Below are 25,785 nucleotides of genomic sequence, written 5' to 3' on the forward strand. Positions count from 1 at the left end.
TTTTCCACCATTCTCTCTCTTACACATAAGAAGTGTTTCCACTGACAATCTTGAAGTGCTTTACCTTCAAACATTTTGGAAGGGAAGTTGAGCAGCATGCTATACTTAGAGCGCCACTATTCAGGCATGGACATGCCTATAAAAGATAGGTCTGCCTCTTTTTTATTCTTCCTGGTAGACATATTTTGCACTTCATGCTTTTAATTAATATATTTACCAAATACGCAGAGTAGCCTGAAATGAAATTTGATGCTTTTTGCCAAGATTTCTATGAAAGTTGCTCAGTTATGATTGCATCTGAATTCACCTCATGTTTAGATACTCTGGGGGTTTTTTATGCCATGTGTGAATATTTAACATTTATCATTAATATCTGGCCCTCTAACTTGCTAATTTCTCATATCATTGTATTGAAAACCCTACTTGCTTCATCTTTGACTGTAAACTGTTATTAAAACAAAACAAAACAAAAAAGCCAAAAAGCCCTCTTCTCTTCAGTATTAGCCCTTAGTTTCATCCTTTCATATTGAAGATAATAATCATCCAGGCCCATGTTGACCAGGCTGACTCTGAACCTCTTTCTGTTGTTCAAAATGGCAGATTATTCTAGATTTGAATAAGTTATTTGCTATTTTGGCTGCATGTGTGTATGCAAGTATGTACTTTTATTAGAGGGGAGGGGACAGAAGGCCAATTTGTTATATAAATATTTCTTCAAAAATGTAATACTTGCTGTACAAATTCATTTTAGGAACATCTTCCATCTGTGTCTGATTTATAATGAGTGCCAAATCTACTATCAATAAAGAGATTTTTGCACCACATGATGAAAGGATGCTGGGTGCAGTCCAAGTAAAAAGGAGAACGAAGAAAAAGATTCCTTTCCTGGCAACTGGGGGTCAGGGTGAATACTTAACCTACATTTGCTTGTCAGGTATGCTAAATCATTTTGAAATCCTGTTATCCTTTCAGTTTGTTTGTAAAAGTTGATTGATGTTGTATGTGAATAAAAATAATGTGGCATCATGAATTTTAATTAGACAATTAGATGAAAAATTAGAGCATAAACTTTCAGTATTCCTATATTTAAATCACAAAGGGAACATATGGACAGAGTTATGTCAGTACAGATAGAGTCAGTAATATACTTATATAGACTTTCAAATATTTCTCAATATTTGGCCATAGTCTTCACAATATCTATTCTTTCAGGCATTAATGTGGCCCCAAAAGCCCTGGGACCACAGTGGTTAAAATGTAGTATTGCAAACAAACTCTGCCCACTGTCTGGAGTTCAATACTGACAAGGCTCAAGGTTGACTCAGTCTTCCATCCTTCCAAGGTTGGTTAAATGAGGATCCAGATTGTTGGGGGGCAATATGCTACAAAGCACTATGAGCCCGTTTATAAGGCCAAATGCCATTGCTAATGTGTCAGTGAAAGAATTGATCTGGATTTTTAGTATTGCATTAAGACATTTCTGTATGTATATTTCCTATTCTGTATGTATGACATTATCATACATACGTGTAGTTCAACCAAGAATTTTGGGTGCGCAAATAGACAAAAAAAATGAGTTCATCTTATTCCATGAATAGACAGCACAGGTATTCCTCAACCTACAATCGTAATTGAGCCCAAAATTTCGGTCATAAGTCATGATGATAATAAAGCAGACATCTTTTTGTGGCAGTTGTTAAGCAAATGCCATTAAGTGAACCCATTGTTTGTTATGGGACTTGTTTTGCTGGAAACTGGAAGTAAGGACCAGTTTCTGGCAAAAATTATTTTGTAAATTGTGATCATGTGACCACAGGGCACTGCGAACGCATCAAAAGGAATTGAGTGTGTAGATTGTATGCTAGGCAAATGCAAAAGACCCAATGCAGTGTGCTGTTGAGATTTCCAGATTATAAATGGTAAATTCCAACATTGTATTGTTGTTTGTGTGTGTGTTAGTGTGCAACATTTAAGCAACCAAATCATTACAGTTCCAGAATATATTTAAATATATAGAGTACTCTATTGTGTTGGTTTTGTTGGCTTGTTGAGCTTTAGTGTGTTTGTGTTGGTTTCTACATGGTCCTGTTTCTTGTTGATAATTGGACTTTTCTAGGTAGATTTGCAAGTTAAGAATAGCTGACAATAGATGACATTATCACCTTTAGAAAAAGCAAAGAAAGAATATTGCTTATCCCAATTCAAAAAGAGTGCAGGTAGCTTTCTCGGTAGAGATTTTTCCATATATTTCTAAGCTATGAAGTATATTGAATTGTCCATATCAAGGATTTTTTTCTGCCTTAAAGATGGAATTTTCGTCTCTGCCCCCTTTGCTGTTGTTGAAATATATACGTATTGCAGTTGTTAAAGCTCAGCAACCTGTAAAACTATAATGGTAAAAGATTCTCCTCTACTTTTCTACACCAGTAATACTGAAAATTGTAAAATTTATATCTAAGCATACATTTAGGCAGTTAATAGCATTTCATGTATTTGCTGCTCTGATGAATATCACTTCATTCCATTGCACCAGTGCTTACTTTGCTTGTCAAATTGGTAGTTTAAGCCTTATTGCTTTTACCTAATCAATTTGTATTTCATCTTTCAAAAGCTTGGGGCTGCTGAAAGTTTTCTTTTGGAGGAACTTAGCTACCAAAGCAAAACAAAATCAAAGTTACCTTATTTGCTTGTATAACTGTCAACTTGACATTGGTGTACCAGGCAAGTCCTCATATTATTTTTTAGCACTTTTGGAAACTCTCGGAGATGGTTGCTTCAATTAAAAAGAGCCAATATGAGTGATCTGCAGACAAATCATGCAGAACCAACTTTTATCTTCTTCAGAATGATGTAATATATCAAGGGAATGACATAGGCAGTGTAACTGCATCTCAGAAAAGTCTTTGAGAAAGTCTCTCATGATATCACCCTTAGCAAAAAAAAAAACCCATGCTGGATCCTAGATAAACGTACAGTTGGCTGAATGACTGTTCCCAAATAATACTTGTTAATGGTTTTATTTCAGCATGATGGGACATATCAAGTTGAAGTCATTTTTAGCAACGATTTCGATGAGAGTGTAGAAGAAATATTTAACACATTTGCAGATTATTGAGCAAGACATGGAAAAATCTAGACAAGCTTCAGCAAGGGACTGAAATTAACAGGGATATAATTTAACAAGAAGAAATGTAATGTTAGGGTTAGGGTTCCCAATCCTTCCCAGTTACAAAATACTCTGAATGGCATACAGTATCAACAAACAGAAACTCAAAGGCATAATAAAAAATAAGGGAGTCAGAATAACCATAGAAACAAAAACAGCAAATATAAAAGCTCAATAAAAGCCAAGATACAGTAGATAGCCACAGTTAGTCAGCAAGGACTGAAAGTACTTTTAAATAAAATTGTTTCCATGTGTTTCTGGAATTGCAACAGAGTGTGAGCTTGTACTTTCTTCTGGAAAGAAAGGGCTGTTATACAGAAGGCCTGCCATTTCATTCATGCTCTGGGACCTTAACGATTAGAGAGAATTTTCAGCAGATGTGCTCTCTCAATGATCAGACTAGACATGCCAATTCAACTCTGACAAGACATTGCTGCTTGTTGTATCCTGGTGCTGTTCTATTTAGGGCAGAATGTGATTCTTTATTTGACAGGGCTGTCATGCTCATGATCTTGTCGCCATATTTTGTATCAGCTGCAGCTTCTAGGTTGTCTCCAAAGACAAGTTGCCAAGGTCCAGTTCAGTAGAATTGTTGAATTAGGCTGGAGGGGGATTGCTTGTCCTAACCAGTTTTGGGGACCTTCCAATATTTTAGTTGTAGTTTTTCTAATGGAAAGTAAACAGTAGTGGGATCAAAGGGGGAGATTTTATGATCAAGGAGAAAAAAGTATATGAGGAGGAGGACAAATTACTAAGCCATTTGATCATGGCTGATTCTAGAAAAAGATTGGAAAACTGTGGATCTGCAATTGTGAAATCTTGTCACTTCTAGGAAAGAAATTTGGAAAACCAGAGGAGACTAAAACTTTACTTTTTGAGTTATACGTTCATATTCTGCAGTTGAGCATTTGCCTTATAAAGATTTTTATAAATTATTTTGGACAGAGTTTGAAAATGAGGATTCCTGCTTTAGAAATCCCCACTACACTCTGAAAACAAAACCTTTAGTTTTTGTTTTGCCATCCTGAAATAGGACAGTGCCCACAATTATGTATTTATAATTGTTAGTTATCAAGTCAGTGGAATACCTTGTTCAATGTAAAAATGTAGCTGTTTCTCACCTATTAATTGGTTTCAGTCATTACATGAGTCATGAAAAACTAGCAGTATTCTATTCATGCTGTGAGTCGTATCTAGTTCAATAGAGGTGGACTTAAGAACAGGAGAAAGAGACTGGCTGCTGCTTGGAGGCATGTCAATCAAAATCTGTAGAACTTGCCAGAACATTCTATGTCATCATCATCCACTATCACAGCTGATTAGCAGCAGGATATTCATTCACTGTTTAAGTATGCCTATTCTTAATTTGTCCTTACTGTGAAATGTAATTTTCTGCTTCCCATTTGTCATGCTTGTTAGAGGAAAGGAAATCTACATCTACAAAAACCAAGATCATGCAGGGAATGGTTTTTCTTGGGACACTCTAGGGAAGTGAAAGTTGGACTTTGGGCGGGCGGGAAAGGACAAATAGAAAATTCATGAGAATATCATCAATAATTTAAGAAACAAACAGATGGTTCCTAGAACAATTGAATCCAGAGTTTTCAGTCAAGGCACAAAGGCTCTCGTTATAATGTTTGGACACATTTTGGAAAGATCTAGCTCTTTGGAGAAGTCTACGATGCTGAGAAAACTGGAAAAAATGAGCAGGAAGGTGGATATTGGGCAGGAAGGTGGATATTGGGCAGGAAGGTAGATGAGCTTGATTACAACAGCCATGAGTGGACTTGAAAGACCTGAAGGGCTGGATTTAGGATAGATCATCCTGGACAAGTTCTATTATGTGGCTGCTAAGAGTCAGCACTGACTTGATAGCACATAATCAATCTAAAGAAAATGAAATTCAAGTTTCAGTTTTGGGAGAATGCTGAGTTAGTCATATTAAAGTCCTTTTTTATAAGCTAGTTCAAGTAAATATGAAGCAAATACCTATAAATAATTCTTGTCAATGAATTTGGCCACATCCCTTGCCTTGGAAGAAAGCAAAGTTTTCCTGTACACCGCTTGGAGAGTCCAAGCAATGGGTTAATTCAGTCTGCTTGCCCTTAGGACTGAGGAACTATTTTTCCTTAAGCCACACCTCCTCCTGGTGTGCTCAATCCCCCAGAATTCTTCCTCAGTCAGCCCGTTTGGACGTATTTAGTTAGAGCTCTGAGCTAAATTGATCCTTTTTTTGGCTTGGACTCTCAAATTACGTTTAAAGTTTTTCTCTACTATTCCTCCAACATCGTGAGACGTTTCTCTCTTAAATTCTGCGACTTTCTTCAGTACAATCTGCACTTGAAGGCCAGGAGGTAAGCTGGAAGGTGGTGGGGGGTGCCCCTCAGCCGATCCTCTTGGGACGGCTTCGGAGGCCTGCCGCTTGTCGTTTAAAACGGCGCGGCTGCAGCGGCGAGGTTCCTAACTCCCCAGGCCCCTCGTTTGTTATTTTCGTCGAAGTTTTTTCGCTCCCCGGCCTGCTAGAGGACCTCTGCCGCAGGGAGGAGTGGGCGATCGTCGCCATTGCGAGGCGCGTTCGCCCCTCGCTCTCCCTTAGCCCCACGCTGTTGCGGCGGCCATTTTTAGGCGCGAAAATAGCGCGCCCAGCCATGGCCGCCATTTTGCATCAGCCTCGTTGTTCAGGAGGCCGCTGGAGGTGGCAGGGCCTAGCAAGGGTTTCTCGGGCTAGGATCGCCACCTTCGCCTTTTGTCTATTTTTGCGAGCGGCGCTGGTTCCTGTGCCATTCCAACGGTCATCATACCGGCTCAGGGAGGAGGCCTTAAGTAAGAGCAGGCCTAAAGAATTTTTCTATAGTCATTCTCCTCCCTGCTTCTCCTGCGGAGCCTTGCACCCCGGTGCAGGCCCCAATCCTACCCCTGGGCCTCCGACTGGTGTGAAACATGGGATGATTTCATAGTATTGATTCGATTAATTGTATATATGGCAATTTTAACGATCATTTCGTTTTGTTTCCCATTACAGCACCCAGTCTATATCTACCCTTCTGCCTTATCATAGCCTTGCTCCATCTTGTGTGGTCATTGACTATGGACCTGCCCAGTCCTCCCGATTCCCAAGACGCTAGGCCGAGCCTCTCGCAGGCCCCTAGCAAGGGTTCCTCCTCTTCGGGGAGTGGGGGTGCGGGCAAGAGTGGTGGGGGTAGCTCTGGGAAACAGCGTTCCAGAACCCCTTCGGTAGCTGAGGCCAAGGATGCTGAAAGGCGCCAGCGGGCCCTTGACAAGCAATTCGAGAAGGCCAGACGCCAGGCAGACAGGGTGCAGTCCCTTTCAGGAGCCCCTCCCTCCCGGGAAGATCTCCAGTCGGTCCTCGCCGAGGAGGTGGAATCCCAGGACCTATCCCCTAATAGGTCATTTGCAGAGCCGGCTTCCCCGGTCCCTTCCTGGGCCTGTGAACAGGTTCCTCCCCCTGGGGATGCTAGCATAGACGATATGCAGGGTGAGGCTTCACCCCCCCTAGTAGAGGGCTTGGATCCCGATTCTGACTCTGAGGAGTTATCGCCCCGCATGCAGGAGCTAATGGCCCGTGCCATTGCCAAGGGCATCACGGAGGCCATGAAATTTAAAAGTCCTACCGCAGCGGCCCCTAGGGGTCCCAAACCCGATCAGGCAGCTCCGCCCCCAAGCAAGCGTGCTCGCCATCCTTCCCTGGAATCCTCGGTGGTCAGCGAGGCCTCTGCCATTGAGGACCCTGACCCGGAGGTGCTAGGCCTCTCGGACGACGAGGACCTTCCCCCCGAAGCGCCCGCCTTTGCGGGTCTCTTTAAGCCCAGCCTTTTTAAATCGGTCCTTCACAAGGTCAAGGCTGCCACCAGGGTGGGGATCAAGCCCAAGCCGACCGCGCCGGCGGATGATGCCCCTCCGGCTAATCCCAATGCGGTCATGTTTGATGTGCCAGCGCCCCAGCAAGAGCTGGTTCCGGTCCCGGGGCTGTTCCTCGACTTAATCCAGCGCCAGTGGGCTCAGCCAGCCACGCAATCCTCTCCCAGTGGGGTAGATAGGAAGCTTTATACTATGGAGCCAGTGTTGGAGGACCTTCTGGCCCTTCCCACTGTCGACCCGCCCATCGCTGCGCTCACTTCCAACTCCTCGCTACCGGCCGACCTTCTGGAAGGCCTTAAGGCGGAGGACAAGAAGGCGGAAAAGGCGTGTCACAAGACCCATCTGGCGGCTGCCTGGGCCATCAGGGCCTCTTCTTCCGCTTCCTTTTTTAATAGGGCCTCTGTGATCTGGCTGCGCGAGCTCCTAAACAAGCTCCCGGCGGGAGACATCCGTCTCCACCAGGACGTGTCAAAAATAATCGCGGCCTCCCAGTATGCCGCTGACGCGTCCCTCAATGCCACCAAATTTGCCTCCAGGGCCCTCGGTTCTAACATAACTTCCCGTCGACTGATCTGGCTCCGACATTGGCAAGCGGACCAGAAAAACAAATGGAAACTGGCTTCCGCCCCCTTTAAGGGGTCCAAATTGTTTGGCGAGTCCCTGGATCCTCTCCTCATTGAGTCCAAGGACAAGAGGAAGATCCTACCTTCTTTAAATAAAAAGCAGGAACGTAAGGCCGCTCCCTACTCTAGGAGGCAGTCCTTTCGTGCCTCCGAGCCTTCCACCTCTGCCTCTTCCTTCTCTCCCTCTAATAGGTCCTTCGGCCAGCAGGGCGACAGGTCCCAAGACAGAGCGCCTTTTCGGGACAGAGGCAGGCAGCAGTTCGGCTTCCGCAAGTATAACCGCGGTGGGGCCTCCAACAGGCCGTTCCGTAAGTCAAAGTGACTGCCAGGGCTTGGCGCCCATCGGGGGTCGCCTCCAGCTGTTCGCCTCTCATTGGGCCCAGAACACCGAGGATGCTTGGGTTCTGCAGACAGTCAGGGAAGGCCTCTCCCTAGAATTCCTGTCCCTTCCCCCCCGGACCTTCATCCGGTGCCCTGTCCCGTCCTGCCCCCAAAAGAGGCAGCGTATGGACCAGGAAGTCCGTCATCTCCTGGACATCAGGGCCGTGGAACCAGTTCCCCAAGGCGAAGAGGGGAAGGGGTTTTACTCCATCCTCTTCCTGGTACCAAAGAACTCGGGGGGGTGGAGAGCCATCTTGGACCTCAAGAACCTCAACAGGCATATCGCCTACCGGAGGTTCAAGATGCAGTCTCTGCAGTCCATTCTGGCGGGGATTCGACAGGGAGATCTTCTCACATCTATAGATCTCAAAGAGGCATACCTCCACATCCCCATCCGTCCTCAGCACAGGAAGTTCCTGCGCTTCTATTATGCGGGTCGCCACTTCCAGTACAAAGCTCTTCCATTCGGCCTCTCGTCCGCTCCTCGGACGTTTACCAAAGTGCTGGCGGTAGTGGCGGCTCAGCTAAGACGCAGGCCCATAAGGCTCCAGTGCTACCTGGACGACATCCTGATCCAGTCGTCGTCCAGGCAGCAGGCCCTTCGGGATCTCCAAACCACTATGAGATCCCTCAGAAACCACGGCTTCTCTCTAAATATAGAGAAGAGCCATCTCACCCCAACCAACAGACTTGTACACCTGGGGGCGGTGATAGATACCAACTTGTGCAGGGTTTTCCTTTCCCGAGACAGGTTGACCGGTCTAAGGTCCATGACCCACAAGGTGTTGAGCTTGAGGCAGGCTCCAGTGGTCCTTCTGTCGCAGCTGCTGGGAAAAATGATCTCCTGCATTTCCATCGTGCCGTGGGCCCGCCTGCATTCCAGGTCTCTCCAGTGGCTGCTGCTGCCGCACCAGAGGGCATCCAGGAGCAACTCTACCAGGCCGATTCGAGTTCCCCCGGACGTGAAGAGGTCTCTCCGCTGGTGGGTGTCTCCGGCCATCCTCAAGGGCCACCTATTCAAGGAACCCGAGAGGTTGATCATCACCACAGACGCCAGCCTCTCCGGCTGGGGAGCCCACATGGGGTCCCTGGTTGTTCAGGGCAAGTGGTCCCAAGTGGAATCCAGATACAGCATCAACCTGCTGGAACTGAGAGCTGCTCGCCTGGCCCTGCGCCATTTCAGCCGGCCCATCCATCGCCAACATGTGCTTCTGATGACGGACAATGTGGCCACCAAGGCCCACATCAACCGCCAGGGCGGCACCAGATCCAGAGCACTGATGAGAGAGGCGGAGTCCCTGGGACGCTGGGCGGAGCGCCATCTGGAATCCCTTCGCTCCGACCATATCTCCGGAGTGGACAACACACAGGCCGACTGGCTGAGCAGGACGACCATAGATCCTGCGGAGTGGAAACTGGACCCTCGCCTGTTCCACCAGATGTCCGACAGATTCGGGACTCCGGCCGTAGACCTGTTTGCGTCAAGGGACAACAAGCAGCTCGCCCGCTTCTACTCCCGGTTCTTCACCCCGGGGGCGGAGGGGACAGACGCACTGCGTTGCAAGTGGCCCCGCGAGCTACTGTATGCCTTCCCTCCCCTGCCTCTCCTTCCTCAATTCATCTCCAAAGTCATCGCAGAGGGAGCAGAGGTCCTTCTCGTGGCCCCGCATTGGCCCCGCAGGTCGTGGTTTGCCGACCTTGTCCACCTGTCGGTGTCTCCTCCGTGGCGCATTCCTCCGGACCAGATCTCCCTCAGCCAGGGGGCCGTGATTCACCCAGAGCCCCAGTGGCTCCAGTTGGCCGTCTGGCACTTGAGGGGGACCAACTGAAAGGCCAAGGCCTGTCGGAGGAGGTAGTGAACACCATTCAGGCGGCTAGACGCCCTTCAACCACTAGGATTTATGATGCGTCCTGGGCCGCCTTCGCCAAGTGGTGTGAGGAGCTGCTCATCGAGCCGACGACCGCGCCTGTTCCCAGAGTGCTTGACTTCCTTCAAGCGGGACTCAACAGGGGCCTGGCCCCGAACACCCTTCGACGTCAAGTGGCGGCTTTGTCTACTGTCTGGTCGGGCGACCACCTTTTGCCTCTCAGCAAAATCCCGAAGGTGCGTCTTTTCCTCAAGGGCGCTTCTAACCTTCGCCCTCCCACCGTTCATCGCTACCCTACTTGGCAGCTGTCCGTGGTCCTGCGGGCCCTCTCTGGCCCCCCATTCGAGCCTTTACGCACTACTTCTCTTCGATTCCTGACGCTGAAGACGGCCTTCTTGATTGCCATCACGTCAGCTCGCCGGATTTCGGAGCTGGCGGCTCTCTCTGTTCGCCAGGATCTGTGCGTCATCCACCCTGACAGGGTCATTTTGAGGCTGGACCCGACCTTTACCCCCAAAGTAAACTCATGGTTCCATAGAGCGCAAGACATTGTGTTGCCAAATTTTTGTCCTCATCCGTCGCATCCCAGAGAGCGATCCTGGCACAATCTTGATGTCAGGAGGGCCCTGAAGGTCTACATCGCTCGTACTGCGGAATTCAGGAAGTCAGAGGCTCTTTTTCTCTCCTTCCAGCCCGGTTCCCTAGGGAAGAAGGTCACTTCCTCCACAATTGGCAGGTGGCTTCGCGCTTGCATTGCGACTGCCTATGAAAGTCAATCCAAGGCCGTTCCGCGCGGCATCACTGCACACTCCACACGAAGTGCTGCTACCTCAGCGGCCTGGGCCACCCAGGCCTCGATCCTGGACATCTGCAGGGCCGCTACGTGGTCCTCTCCTTCTCCATTTGTGCGACACTATAAACTGGACTTTTTCGCCTCGGCTGAGGCGTCTTTCGGCAGGCGTGTGCTCCAGGCGGTTGTGTCAGAGACCGAATCCCGGGAGCCTTCTTCTGCCCACCCAGATGGACAATAACTTTGGTATGTCCCATTGCTTGGACTCTCCAAGCGGTGTACAGGAAAATGACCATTGGCTTACCTGAAGGGTCCTTTTCTGTACACCGCGGGAGAGTCCAACCCACCCTGGCTCTCAAGGCCGGGATTCGGGTTCCTCGTGTCAACAGTACATCATCTTGGACGCTTCGCTCCGTCCGCACGAACTGCCTCCTTCAAAGAATTCTGGGGGATTGAGCACACCAGGAGGAGGTGTGGCTTAAGGAAAAATAGTTCCTCAGTCCTAAGGGCAAGCAGACTGAATTAACCCATTGCTTGGACTCTCCCGCGGTGTACAGAAAAGGACCCTTCAGGTAAGCCAATGGTCATTCTATCCACTACACCTGAAACATATGCTTTTCAAGCCAGTACAGAGGCTATTTTATTTGTAGGCACTGTATAAATTGGACTTTATATAGTTATTTCTTGTGAGCTAAAATTTAATACCCCTTTGTTTAATATTCAACAACTAGGAATCCCAATTTGGATTCTAGAAATAGCACACATGGCTCTGATTTTATGGGGTAACCTTGTTTTTAATATCAGACTCACCTCAGTTGTGATGGCCTTTTCATCCACAATGTTTCATCAGAGTTCTGAGGAAAGCCTTCCCGGGATTGTTTAAAAATCCATTTCTCTTGAAAGCTTGCATTTGCTTTTACTTCCATTTTCTTTATAAAGGGGAACAATAGCAGTGGTCTTCCAATCTTCAGGCATAGATATAATCTTCATATGCATCTTTAACAAGTCATTACCTTACCATAGTTTAGCAATTTCAGTTAATCACTTAACATTATTGTCTTACGAATGTTCAACACTTTCACAGCATTCATGAAGGTTTTTCCTATCATTTTGTTCACACACTAATATTCTTTCATTTCAGTTTCACCCTAGATATTTTCATTACTTTTATTTTTAATTCTATTTCATTCTGCTGGAGTTTTTAGCCCTTTTCATGGCTCCAAAATAATTATAGATTTTTGTCAAAATTGTTCTCATTTTCTCCGCTCTTTTTAATATTTTTTATTTTGTGTTTTTTGTTCGGTTCTTTTGATCAATATAGTTTGTAACTACCCTTTTCTCTGTCTTTGAAAATAATGTTTATATCAGTCATTTTTACTGTGCGCTGCTCGGAGAGTCCAAGCATGGTTTAAACTCAGCCAATCTGCCCAGGACTAAATTGAAAATTTTAGCCACGCCTCTGCTGTTGTCTTGACTGCCAGTTTTTCAATTCAGTCAAAGCCCAGAGGATATATATATTTCCTTCTTTTTCTCCCTTTTTTCCTTCCCCAGAGAGCAGGCTTGGTGAGTTTATTTTTTTTCTCAATTATCTTCTCACTGGTGTAGTTTCAGGGGTCCTGGGGTTGCCTGGGTGCCTGTTACTGCCCGGCAGACTATCGGAGGCCAGGAGAGTGTGGGTGGCGGGTGGGGTTCTGCACTATTGCTGCGGCATCACCGCTCCCTGTTTCAGAGGCTGCAGCCTCTGTTGGCGGTTTTTAAGGCTTCTCGCTGCCGGCGTCGGAGGTCCCTTGTTCCTTTTTACTGGCAGTGGCCATTTTGGTGCCTTTTCTTTTCTGCGACAGCCATTTTGGATTGTTTATTTTTGGCACAAAGCCTCATTTTGGCATGGACCTTTTATTTGCGTTTCTTGGCACCTTTTTCTCTACGGATAGCCATTTTGGGGCTGTGGTTTTTTTGCCGCAGTGACCATTTTATTTGCATTTTGGCGCCTTTTTCGCTACGGATAGCCGGCCGGTCGCCTAGATCTGCGCAGACTGACCAAGGAGCTTTCCTGTCCGGAGCTGTTTCAGCGGGTCTGCTCTCCTGTTCGGACATAGTTTGAGTGGCATAGAGGTTTTTGGCCTTCCCTGGTCATACCCCTTCACAGCCTTTTCTGCGCTGGTGCTGTGACTGCTTCAGCTTGCATCGGGGATTCTTCTCTGACTCTGCCTCCAGTCTATTGGCCTTGCTCCAATCCTGTGGCTTCAGTGTCTCCATTGCGGGAGTGCTTCAGCCTCTTGTTTGCTATGGTAGCAGGTGGTGAGTGATTCATTCCCTGGTCTACCTACTCCTTCGTAAGGGTCCCACCAGAGAGAGTTGGCTGAGCAAGATCCCGGGGTTTCAGAGCAGCTGGACCCCTCTACCAGCAGGGACCTATCCAGGCAAGCTGGCAGGGCAGCTAGGGAGGCCCTTAAGGCAGTCCTCACACTTGTAACATTTGTAGGTCTGTAAAGCAAAAGAAAGCTGAAGAAGTAAGATAGTAAAATAGTGGTTTTCAATTGGTAAATATTTTGTATAATGACTGAGTTGCCTGTTAGATTTGTGATTGCTAAAAGAGGACTATCTGTACTATAAATAAATTTCCTTCCTTCCTTCCTTCCTTCCTTCCTTCCTTCCTTCCTTCCTTCCTTTTCAATTTTCCCTCATACTCAGGCCTGGTTCTTCAATTATCTCCATTCACTGAAGCATAACATGTAACTATAACCACCCTGTGGATTCCTATTTTTACGCACACCAAGAACAACCTAAGTGACATAGATTAATAACTTCTGACATATAGTTTAGTTATTCATAATGAAATCTACAGCTTTAGTTCATGTATGTCTTCTACAATTACACTCCTAAAGATCAGACCATTTCCATTCAATTTTATTACATCATTCTGTTTTAGCCAATCCCAGTTACCTGAGATATTAATTTCTCTTAAATCTCCTTCCCTTTTTTTAAACAAAATTAAGAATAGCTTGCTCTAATTTCTCCAAAAGTTCTTATACCAGTATTTCTACCAATTATCTAGTTTTCTATAGCTTATGTCCTTACCAATAATTCTGAGATTGTATTTACTCTGAATTATAATATTAGTATTAACATTAGATATACTTTGCAATCATGGCTTAAAGATGATTGGAATTTTAAGAAGTTAGTACTTGACACAGCTGTATTAAGCAATCTGCCTTTAACATTCTGCTTTATTTTAGTTTGTTTTGTTTTTTAAATTAATAACAGTGGTGGTGAGGCTGCAGTTAAAAAGGACACTGGATGAAGTGATGTTATTTGGATCCCATACAATTGGGATTCACATCTGAGCATGGGATAGAAACTTCATTGATCACTTTTCTGCATGATCTCTGGTTGGAGGTGGTCTTGTTAACGCTCTTCAGTTCTATCAACAGTAGTATCCTTTTTTTTTAAAATCACCTGTGAGGATTGAGTTTCCTTTTTGGAGTGTTTTTGCTCCTTCTTAAGCAAGCAGTTCCATTCAGTGTTGATGGCATAATAGACATTAAGTCTTTTGAGCATTTCATTATGATGTGCCTCAGGGCTCCTCTTTAACAGCTCTATGAAGCTGCTAAGAGAGATGCCATCACATTGGGCTGAAATAGCATCAGTATGTTGATGATACCCAATTATAGATCACCATCCCAAGTCAGACAAAAGATCTACTGGAAATCTTTAATAGAGGACCTACAAGCTGTGAAAGACTAGATAGTGAGAATGAGATTTATGTCTTATTCCATTACATTGGAAGTGTTAATGCAGGTGTCCTCAAATATAAAGTTACATCCAAAACTTTTGTATTTGCATTTCCCTTAAAGAGCAGGTTTGTAGTGTAGAGGTTTTGTTAGATTCATGGCTTCTGACAAATTTGTTTTATTATGCAAGGACAATATCTAAAGTAGTAATATGCATGTCACTGATCAGAGGCATTTGTGGCGGTCACATGTTTTCATTAGGATCCTCTAATGACTGGACAAATACATGCCTACCATCTAAGTCTTTCTTTCATAAGATTCTGTGATTTCTTCAATCTCCTTTGTTTACTTTATCTACTTTCATCACCTTGACAAGCATATTTTCCCTAATTTATCATCTGCTCACATCCACATATTTAATGTATGTGAGTGATATGAGTAAATGAGCTTGGTGATCACAATCTTAAGGGAATATTTGTTTTTATTTGTCCCAGGATAGATTGCTTTTTTATTTTTTATTTTTTGCCTAGTAATTTTTTTATTGTTTTTCTCTTTTCAGCATATGTTACAGTCATTATGTCAACATTTTGTACATTGTCATATCGTCTTATCTATACATGTTTTTCTCTTTTCACCATATATTACAGTCATTATGTTAATAATATAGATCTAGCAGATTGGGAAAAAATTTGGAACATATACTATAAATTAAGACAATCAGCAACATTGAAAGAAAATATATACAAAATGTTTTATCGTTGGCACTTATCACCAAAAAGATTGGCCAAAATATACCCAAATTTGAAACCGACCTGTTGGAAACGTAAAAAAGATCAAGGGACCTTCTATCATATGTGGTGGAGTTGCCCGGAATCACAAAAATATTGGGGAAAAAATTTGGAAATGAGTGCAAGAAATCACGAGAGAACAAATAAAATATAAACCCGAAACCTTCTTGCTGGGAATAATCAAAGGGAATTACACAAAAAAAAATCAAGTATTTACTAACACATCTTCTAACTACAGCCAGAATTGCCTTCGCTCAATACTGGAAACAAACTACTTACCCCCCCCCCCCCCCCAATGAATTAATGATTAAAAAAACACTGGACTGCGCAGAAATGGACAAATTAACTCTAAAATTAAAAGACAAAGAGGAATCGGAATATTATGAAATCTGGAATAATTGGTATGAATGGTTAGAAAACAAGAAAAACAATTAAGCCAAAAACACTATATATAAATACATATAGAACTGTGTATAAAAATCCATAAATATAGAAGCGGAATATTATAAACATGTATAGATAAGATGATATAACAACGTACAAATGTTAAGATTGCTTTTTTTAATGATCCATTACGCTCATCCTGTGTCAGTTGTGCAGCCATATAAATGTGTTTAATAAATAAGAAATCCTTTTCACTACAAAGGTGACATTTATTATTGTTTATTGCATAATGACTGTACTTTCATACAGTTAGCAAACCTGATTCTTGAGTCCTTAAACTGGAGCTTTCAGTTTCTTTAACATTTCTGATCTTAATCAGCTTCATGTGAAGCTTTTATCAGCTTTTCTTTCTATGTCCTTCAGTATTTACAATGCATTGGTTTCTCTCAGTTGACAAATTGGGTTTCTATTGTTTTTTTCAGCAATCACTTAAGTTGTTTTCAAAAGCTTCCCTTAATTGACTTATTCAATAAGGGTTGTTCACTTTTCTTAATATATTTCATACATATTTGTTTCACCTGCAGGAGTCCCTTCCTCTTGTTATTATTAGCTATTTGATTCATTATCTACCTTTTCAGAAAACGTTCAATTGATTCACCATATTTTCTCCATGTATAGTTCTTTTCTCCTTGATAAAAAATCCACTATACTAATCTCTCACTTATCAAGAAAGGATGTGTGTGTGTGAAATTAGTACATTGTTTTTATAATAGATACATTATCTTGCATATACTTTGTTGGTTTGTACATCTGTTTCTCTCTCTCTGTCTCTCTCTCTCCCCATGTGTGTGTCTATGTCTGTGTCTTTGTCTTTTCCGCTGTATTGACCGCATAGCCGTTTCATATTAGTTGGAACTTTAACTGATGCTTCCGCTGTAGATCTGAACAGTCAATGAATATTTGATTTCAAAGTGCATATTCTATAGTTCCTGTATTTTATTCTATAGGAAATACAAAATTACATACATGAAATTCTGCAACCCTGAAGGAAACTTTTTTGTTCATTGAGGATCTATATTTTTTAATTCTTAATCTGTTATCATCCAGTCACAACATAGTTGTCATCAGTGACGTGCGGTGAGGTTTATGACTGGTGAGGCACTGACACAGTGCTGGGTTTCAAATATTTTTAGACTTGTGGACTTCAACTCCCAGAATTCCACAGCCAGGCATGCTCAGTTCCAATTTAAAGTGACAGCATTTGTTTTTCTCCTTTGCTCCTTCTTTCTTTTTCTTTTTCTTCTCCTTCCCCTCCTTCCTCCCTCTCTCCCTTCCTCCCCCTCTCTCAAACACACGCACACACACACATATACACACACACACACACACAGAGAAGTTGGATTGGACTATCTCTCCTACCCCTTCCCTCTCTCACTCACTCTCAAACAAACCCCCCCACACACAAAAGTTGGATTGGATATCTTTTCCAGTGGCTTGAAAGCAGCTCCTCTGCCATCCCCCCCCCCCATTCCCCTGCTGCCTTTCCCAAACACCTCCACCATTGCAAATGCAGCCTGCTGTCTGGGTGGAAATGCCTGGAACACAATAAAGCCTACCCACCACCTCCTGCTGGCAGGCTGGGGTGCGAAGAGAGTCAGAGAAGCCGGAGGGGAGCCGAGCCGAGCCTTCCAAAAGAAAGAGGCTGGGGGGAAGTGTGTGTACTACAGCATGGCTCTTTGCCTGGCTTCCTGCCTCCTCCTGTGGTCTCCTCAGTGCTCGCTTGTGCTCTCCCTCCCCAAGTGTAGTTTGATTGCAGGTGGAGCCACGTTGCCTTTTCAAACTTGTAATCAGTGAAGCTGGGCTAGATTGTTATATAGTTTTATCCAGCTGTGTGTGTGTGAGAGAGAGAAATGAATGGGGGCCTGGGGAGGAAGTCACTACACTTGGGGAGGGAGAGCACCAGTGAGGTTAAGCAGAGTCATCCACGGTGAGGCAGCAACTAGCTCAGCTTTTTCCTTTTACTTTTTTTTTTCATGATGAGAGTGGTGAGGCTGTGCCTCACTTGCCTCACCTGACTGCACGTCACTGGTTGTCATATAATTCAGCAAATAGTTCATGAAATATGAGTTTTGTTCTGGAATTTACTTTGTGATGTGCAAATACCTAAGTTATTAATTAGTGATGTGTTGAGTCCAGAGTAATGTAATGAAAGAGGCACAGAATATGTGAAAAAGGCTTACACTTTTATTAAAAGTCATATTTGGATCCTAGACAGTAATTTGTAGCAATTTAGAAGGTTGTCTTGTTGAAGCCTGTTCACAGAAATGTGATTTGATAAGAGGCAGGGTAAGTGGTGAATGGGGTGAGAGTTATTCTTTCAGTATTTTAGCTATATCCATTTGAAATGCAGCTTCAACACTTTTTGGACTAGTGATTTAGAATCAATAGCTTACATTAGATTTGAATCTGACATTGTCCTTGAATTGCAATAGTGGTGAATATCTGTAGCTCAGGTGTAGGATTGAGGATGAAGGCTTATTCTCCGAGCTTGTGGATTGGTTTGAAAACATTTTGTTACCAGACTAGGTAACAACTTGAAGATGTTACCTAGCCTGGTAAAAAAAATATTCAAAAACCAACCCACAAGCTCGGAGAACAAAACTCCACCCTCAGTCTTCTTGAATGTTCGTTATTATTTGGGAATACATTGATATGGACCAACCTATGTTTGACTTTTATAAGACTAAAAGTAGAACTATGTAAATAAGTTACCATTTATCAGAAAAATTTCCTGGAGGCTTCGTGCATCAGCCAACACAAAGTTGAATAATCAATACAAATCTCAATTTCCTATGTATATACAGTTAGATGGAAGTTTCATTAAAACTTTTAAGCCTCTTTAACTTCTATATTAATCCCCAGATTGATCTCTTACAGAACCCTGATTTCCATCCTCCTAACCCAGCACAATGCAAAGTGCAATTCTCTTATTTGCTGATTATGCCGCTATCGTTTCACAAACCCCTGTAGGACTGATGAGTGAAATTAGGGCAACACTAGACTATTGCAGGCAAAACAAGCTGGTCCTTAACTCTGATAAATCAAAAATTTTAGGTTTGTTAAAAGACCAAGCCAATACTCCTAGAAAATAGAAGGACATAGTTTGGAACAGGTTAGAACATTTAGATACTTTGGGGTGGTTTTCCACTCGCAAGGGACATGGAAGGCATACCTGGAACACATTGCAAGCAGCCAATAGGTCCTGAAATGCAATTAAACATTTGTTTTATACAGGTGGAGGTCAGTTAGTACCTGCTGCCTTAAAACTTTTTGAGGCCAAAACATTGGCACAAATTCTATACGGGGCACAAACAGGAATCCTTGCAAAGAAAGATTTGCTAGAAACCATACAAACCAAATTCCTGCGAGCCATCTTAGCTGCACCCAATGGAACTCCAAATGCCCATTTAAGAATTGAGACAGGCATGCCTCAGATTCAGGTAAAAGCCTGGAAGATGATGATCATTCATTGGCTTAAAATGCATTTCTTTCCAGAGGGACTGTCCCCACTAGTGTTGACTGACAATTTCCCCTCCCCCAGAAACAGGCAATTGATCACAAGCTGGGTTCTTATGGGCTCTCACCATTATTCTTAATGTCCCTAGGCTTTGATCAAGCAAAGCAAGTAGTAATTAATAGAACGAAGGACATGGAGTTCCAAGAAAAACTAAATAGGTTGCTTCTCCACAGTAGGGACAGAATCAAACAGGGTATGTGGGAATCGGCAAGATATCTAAATGACCTGATCTTCCCAAAACAAAGAATAGCTTTCTTCAGAGCCTGATTTAACATTCTTCCTTCAGCACTCCTCCAGGGCAGGTATAAGAGAACACCTATAGCAGAACGGGTTTGTATATGTAGTAAAGGAGAAGTGGAAGATAATTCACATGTTCTATTACACTGCGAGCTATACAGAGCTTGTAGGTCTGCACATATTCTCCCCTTATTAGAGAGATTGCCAGGGAGGGCAGACAATTTTTATCTAGGCTTTCTCCTCCAGGATACTAACCCGGTTACCACGTATGGAGTGGCAAAGTTCTGTGCTGCTGCAATGTCCATAAGAAAAAAATTGGCTACAGAAGTATAGTTGTGATCTTGTACCAATTATCTGGACATATCTCTAACAATCTTTGGACCATTGTATTTACTCCTATACTTAATGGCGTTGCACCCAGGTAAACCAGGGAGTGACCCGAACCATCTGAGAACATGTATGTTATTTTCCACTTTTAATGTCAATACTTTTTAATTATATCTTAATGTCAGTACTTTTTAACATATTATAAAAACTAATGTGTATTGCTGGTCTTTGATCGTAATAAAGATTTATACTTATACATTAAAACTTAAATGATAGAACACAAAAGTAAAATTATGAAAAATTTCTATAATGATTGTGCTATTTTTTGAAAGGTTGATCCTTTGTAAAGTGTTACTGGATTCAATATTATTCTATATTCAACATTATACAATACAATACAATAGTAGAGTTGGAAGGGACCTTGGAGGTCTTCTAGTCCAACCCCCTGCCTAGGCAGGAAACCCTATACCGTTTCAGGCAAATGGCTATCCAACATCTTCTTAAAGACTTCCAGTGTTGGGGCATTCACAACTTCTGGAGGCAAGCTGTTCCACTGATTAATTGTTCCAACTGTCAGGAAATTTCTCCTCAGTTCTAAGTTGCTTCTCTCCTTGATTAGTTTCCACCCATTGCTTCTTGTTCTACCCTCAGGTGCCTTGGAAAATAGTTTGACTCCCTCTTCTTTGTGGCAACCCCTGAGATATTGGAACACTGCTATCATGTCTCCCCTAGTCCTTCTTTCTCTTAAGCTAAACATACCCAGTTCCTGCAACCGTTCTTCATATGTTTTAGTCTCCGGTCCCCTAATCATCTTTGTTGCTCTTCTCTGCACTTTTTCTAGAGTCTCCACATCTTTTTTACATCATGGCGACCAGAACTGAATGCAGTATTCCAAGTGTGGCCTTACCAAGGCATTATAAAGCGGCATCAACACTTCACGTGATCTTGATTCTATCCCTCTGTTGATGCAGCCTAGGACTGCGTTGGCTTTTTTGGCAGCTGCTGCACACTTAAATATTTAAATATTTAAATGGTTAAATACATGTCCTCTCATATTTTAAAACTGCAACAACTTTTCCCCTCCTTTCTGCCGCTCTGTTAGATCTTTTTCCATAGTTTAAGGCCCTTGAGATAGAAAATATGGCATATAACATTAGACTCTCATCTAATGTGCATATTAGTTCTAAGGATATAAAAAGATTCAACCTGTTTTCTAATTCTGACAAATCAGATTTATAATTTGCTGCCGTGTACGACAAGAAAATTATAGAGATTATATTATACAGGTTGTAATTATAGAGACACTGAATGTGCTTCAAAGCTTGTGAGATATGTTCCCGTAGTCATTTTCAGTTATGGATGTACAACATTATGTCATCCAGTTTTATATCTGCAAAAGTAATTCCACATATTACACAATGTCTATTAAAATTGAAGTAATCAGTGTACATGCCCACACACATACACCCCATATACATTGGGCCTTCTTTATCTAGTCATTCCCAGATTGACTGAACTGACAGAAATTTCCCATTACAGTGTTTGTTTTATCAGAATTCAGCTTAAATTTTTGCATATGAACACAATCCCACCCACCACCCCAAGTCCTGCTTTGCTACTTCATTATGGCAGTAGAATGTGTTCCTGGGTGGAATGAGCAAAAAATATCAAGAGTATATATTCCTACCACCCAAGATATTACAGTCATCCCAGCTGTCCAGCTAAATCAAGCAGGCACGTACATTCGGCAGCAGCAATACAGAAAGATAGCAATAGTACTTAGTCTTATATACTGCTTTACAGCTGTCTTTAAACGGTTTACAGTGTCAGCATATTGCCCCTTACAATCTGGATCCTCATGCTAGAAACATATCACTTTAGTGACAATGACAAAGAGATGAATTCATATTGTACAGGAAAACCCTATGGATGGAAAATGTAACATGATTGATGATACAGTGTTGGATGATGGGAAGGCAGGTCAGATCCTCAGGTTAGATGGCACTCAACATGATGCTGAGGATGAGCTCAGGAACTTTCAGATTACTAATGGTGTTTATGATGCAGCTAGATTTAAATGATGATGCTGCCAGAAAAAGAAAATTTAAAGGTACAAATATAAAATTACAGTAGGAACATGGAAGGTAAGAAGCATGAAAGCACAATACTTTGAAAGATGAAACGAAACAACTACAAATTGACATCAGCAAATTGAGATGGACTGGATTGGACACTTTCAGTCAGGAGATCACTATGTTTATTACTCAGGACATGAAAAAGCAAGAAATGGGGTTACTTCTATAGTTAAGAAGCATGTAGGAAGAATAATACCTGGCTACAATGCTATCAATGACTGACAATCATTCAAGTTTATGCTCCAATCACCAATGAAAAAGAGGAGGTTGATGACTTCTATGGTCAGGCTCAATTCAAAATCAACAGCACATGCAAGCAAGATGGTATTGTTTGTACTGGTGAGTGGAGTGTCATAGTTCCAAATTCAGAAATGTGAAAGAGGAAAATGTAGTTAGACTGCATGGTTTGAGAAAACAATATGGAGCAGAAGACAAGTTTACACATTTTTGCCATTCCAGTGATTTCCTCATAACGAGCAGTCTTGTCAAATATCTAAAATGAAATATCTCTATATATCAACATCACCAGATAGAGCATAGAGAATAAAATGTATTTATTCATTTAACATGTGCTAAATGGGGATGGAGGAGCGTAATTATAGCATCAAACACATGACAAGGTGCTGACTGTGGTACAGGCCACAAACTGCTCAGGTGCAAGCTAAAGAAGAAGAAAACCAGTTTTCACAATATGAACTTGAACATAATACCCACCATTTTTGAGGAGAACATCAGGAATCACTTTGAAGTCCTAAGCCTTAATGCTAGACAACCAGAGGATTCATTAAGATGACCAAGTCATTGAAAATAAATATGAAAATAGGCTACCAAAAATAGAGAAGAAAGCAAACTAACATCAGAACAAAGTGTGCAAATTGCAAAGAAGAGAAGGGAAGCTAAAGCCAAGAAAGACAAAATTCTCAGAAAGCAATGTAACAAAGAGTTTCAGAGAGCTGTTAAAAACACATTGAGGATGGGAGCAATCATGGAAAAACAAGGAAAGTCTTTCAAAAGATCTCTGAACTTAGAAGGACATTCCATCCTTGGACTAGAATATTAAATTATGCCAACTGATGGAGAGTAACCAATTCAAAAAAAGATGCAAGGAGTATACTGCAACACTATGTAGTAGAGATGTCAATATCCAGATACCTTAGCAGATATACCTTACTTATAAGAACCTCTAGTACTAGAAGATGAAGTTACATTACCCTCCATTGCCAATTTGTAAAATTATAGGAACTGATGGAATACCCACTTACGTATGGCAAGCAGCAGAAGAAAAATCAGTCAAGATTCCAATCAACTTATATTAGCATTTTTGGAGAATGACATACAGTAGTAGCCAACCGATTGGAAGTCTACAGTCGAATATCAAAAAAAGGGTCTTACAGAATGTGCAAACTTACATGGAATATTCTTGTGTAGACTGGCTCTAGACAAAAAATAATTGTGAAAAGGCTACATACTCTCCCTTTATTTATTCAACTTACATGCAGAATATATTTAAGGTAAGTTGTATTAGAAAAAGATAAGTATAGTTTTGAAATTGTGGGAAAAGCTTCAATAATTTGCACAACACTACTTGATAGCTGAAAATGTAAAGGATCTACAAGCCATAGTACTAAAACTCAAATAGTACAGTGTAAAAAGGGAACTAAAATTAAATATAAAGAAATCCTTTTTTTTTCATTCTAAAATGTGGATTCTGAGCTAAAATTATCTTGCTGCTTTATTCCCCCTGAGTATTGGTTCAGGTTTCAAATAATAAAAATGCCACGTCTTCTGTAGAGTTTTGCAATTTATAGTATTTCTTGCAGCCAATATTAAAACCTACCATAGTTTGTCAAAATCCTTCTTAAAAAGCAATGGAAATACCATTCTAAATAGATGGAAGCTAAAAGAAAGTATAGTTAAAGAGAGAAACTGTGGCAGTAGGAAAATTTTAGTAGACAACTTAGTAATCTTTAATTTTTGTACAATTGTTTTACTACTTATGGCAATAGCTAAGGAAATAACAATAAAAGCTGTAGATTATGAATTCCAGTATTCGCACAGGAACTTCTGTGATATAAAGTATGCCAATTTATTTGCTGTGGGTTATTTTCAGTAAAAAAAAATTATATGCACTAAATAAAAGCACATTTTACATGCACTGAATAGATGTTAATAATGGGATAAAGCTAAAAATGTATTCTACTTTTCAAACTCTACTGTCTCAAAGCTTTGGGGTTTATAAAAATATATTATGCATTTGAAATACTCTTAAAACAGAGATTAATACCAAATAATATGGCTTTGTAATTGTATATAGGTACCCTAGTGGATAATGCCTAAAATGTAATTAAAACATGGACAGACCTAATGTTTAATTTATGAAGAAATTTCTGTACATTTGTACACTTTAATTCTGAGTTTGACATAGGGGTACATATACGCTAAAATTAAACAACAAAAATCAAGAGAGCTATCAACTTGATATGTATACCTCACAATTAAACCCAATGAATGTTATGTGGGATAAACAGTTTTATTAAATGATTGATGAATTGTATTCTGGTGTTATAGATAGGGCATTAATTATATTTATGTAGAATACATAGTATGTCTATTATTAGCAGGCTCAAGCTTCAACATATTGTGCTGCTTAATTCTTAAAAAGTGGATATCATTCTGTTCCTGTACAAAACTTCATAGCTTAAGTCTTCTATATGTGGACAAATTATCTCCATTGGCATCACCCTCCCATACATCATTTAGATATTTTTGAAGGATAAAATTTTGATTTTGATGGATTTATAACTAGTGAAAAGCCACAAGTTGATTTTTTTAAAATTTTGACAGTAAAATAGTGAATCCTGACATTGTGGTTTATATGCTATTATAAGTATATAGGACCTAGGGATTGTACTTTATTCAGTAAATTATGCTTAAAAGAAATAATAGATTAGGCTAATATGTGAACTGAGCCAATATGACTTTTCCTTTCACATCCTTGCTGAAAGAGTGGGGTATGATGTAGTTCAATATGATGTTAGACAGCCAGTTTGGTTTAGTGGTTAAGGGACCAGACCAGTGGTGGGTTTCTGCCGGTTTGCACCGGCTCAGGAGAACCGGATGGTGAAATTTACCGATCCGGTGAGAGGAGGTTCAACCGGTGGACCCGGAAGTAACTTCCGGAACGCCTGCCCCGGCCCTGTCGCTCGCTCACTCACCCCCGCCCGTCCGCAGTATCCTAACCCAATTCGGTGTCAAGTCCCATTGGAGGTGGTGAATGGAGAAGCATGGAGAGGTCCAGTGGCACCAGACGGCAGCGGCAAGCTCAGGAGTTTTTTCCTGGATTCCTCTCTGTCCTGCCTCCTCTGATCTCCCAAAGTTCTTTCCCCAGCGTGTGATAGCTTTGTCCTGGATTACCCTCTGTCCTGCCTCCTCCGATCTCCCAAAGTTCTTTCCCCAGCATGTGATAGCTTTTTACTGGATTCCTCTCTGTCCTGTCTCGTCCGATCTCCCAAAGTTATTTCCCCAATGTGTGATAGTTTGTCCTGGATTCCCCTCTGTCCTGCCTCCTCGTGTAATAGCTTTCTACTGGATTCCTCTCTGTCCTGCCTCGTCCGATCTCCCAAAGTTATTTCCCCATTGTGTGATAGCTTTGTCCTGGATTCCCCTCTGTCCTGCCTCCTCGTGTAATAGCTTTCTACAGGATTCCCCTCTGTCCTGCCTCCTCCAATCTCCCAAAGTTCTTTCTCCAGCATGTGATAGCTTTCTACTGGATTCCCCTCTGTCCTGCCTTTTCAGATCTCCCTAATTTTGGCCCTTACTCCTCCAGTTGTCTATTTTTGTCAAGTTGGCCATACCCGCCCTGTCACATGACTGCCAAGCCACACCCACAGAATAGACCA

General features: G+C 42.2%; 1 protein-coding gene across 5 annotated transcripts in view; it reads left to right on the forward strand.

Annotated features, from left to right (window-relative positions):
- The window catches only part of STXBP6 (syntaxin binding protein 6), a 570,134-nt gene that overhangs the window by 474,533 nt on the left and 69,816 nt on the right, over positions 1–25,785 (forward strand). For 4 of the 5 annotated variants that reach the window (XM_081938959.1, XM_081938960.1, XM_081938958.1 and 1 more), the window contains one exon: positions 752–934. The exons of the other annotated variant lie outside the window; for it this stretch is intronic. In XM_081938959.1, the coding sequence (XP_081795085.1) occupies positions 781–934 (154 nt within the window). In that variant the 5' untranslated portion in view covers positions 752–780. The remainder of the gene's footprint in view (positions 1–751; positions 935–25,785) is intronic. 5 annotated transcript variants of the gene reach the window in all.

This window comes from Natrix helvetica (assembly GCF_964273705.1).
Source record: "Natrix helvetica genome assembly, chromosome: 1".
Taxonomy (NCBI): domain Eukaryota; kingdom Metazoa; phylum Chordata; class Lepidosauria; order Squamata; family Natricidae; genus Natrix; species Natrix helvetica.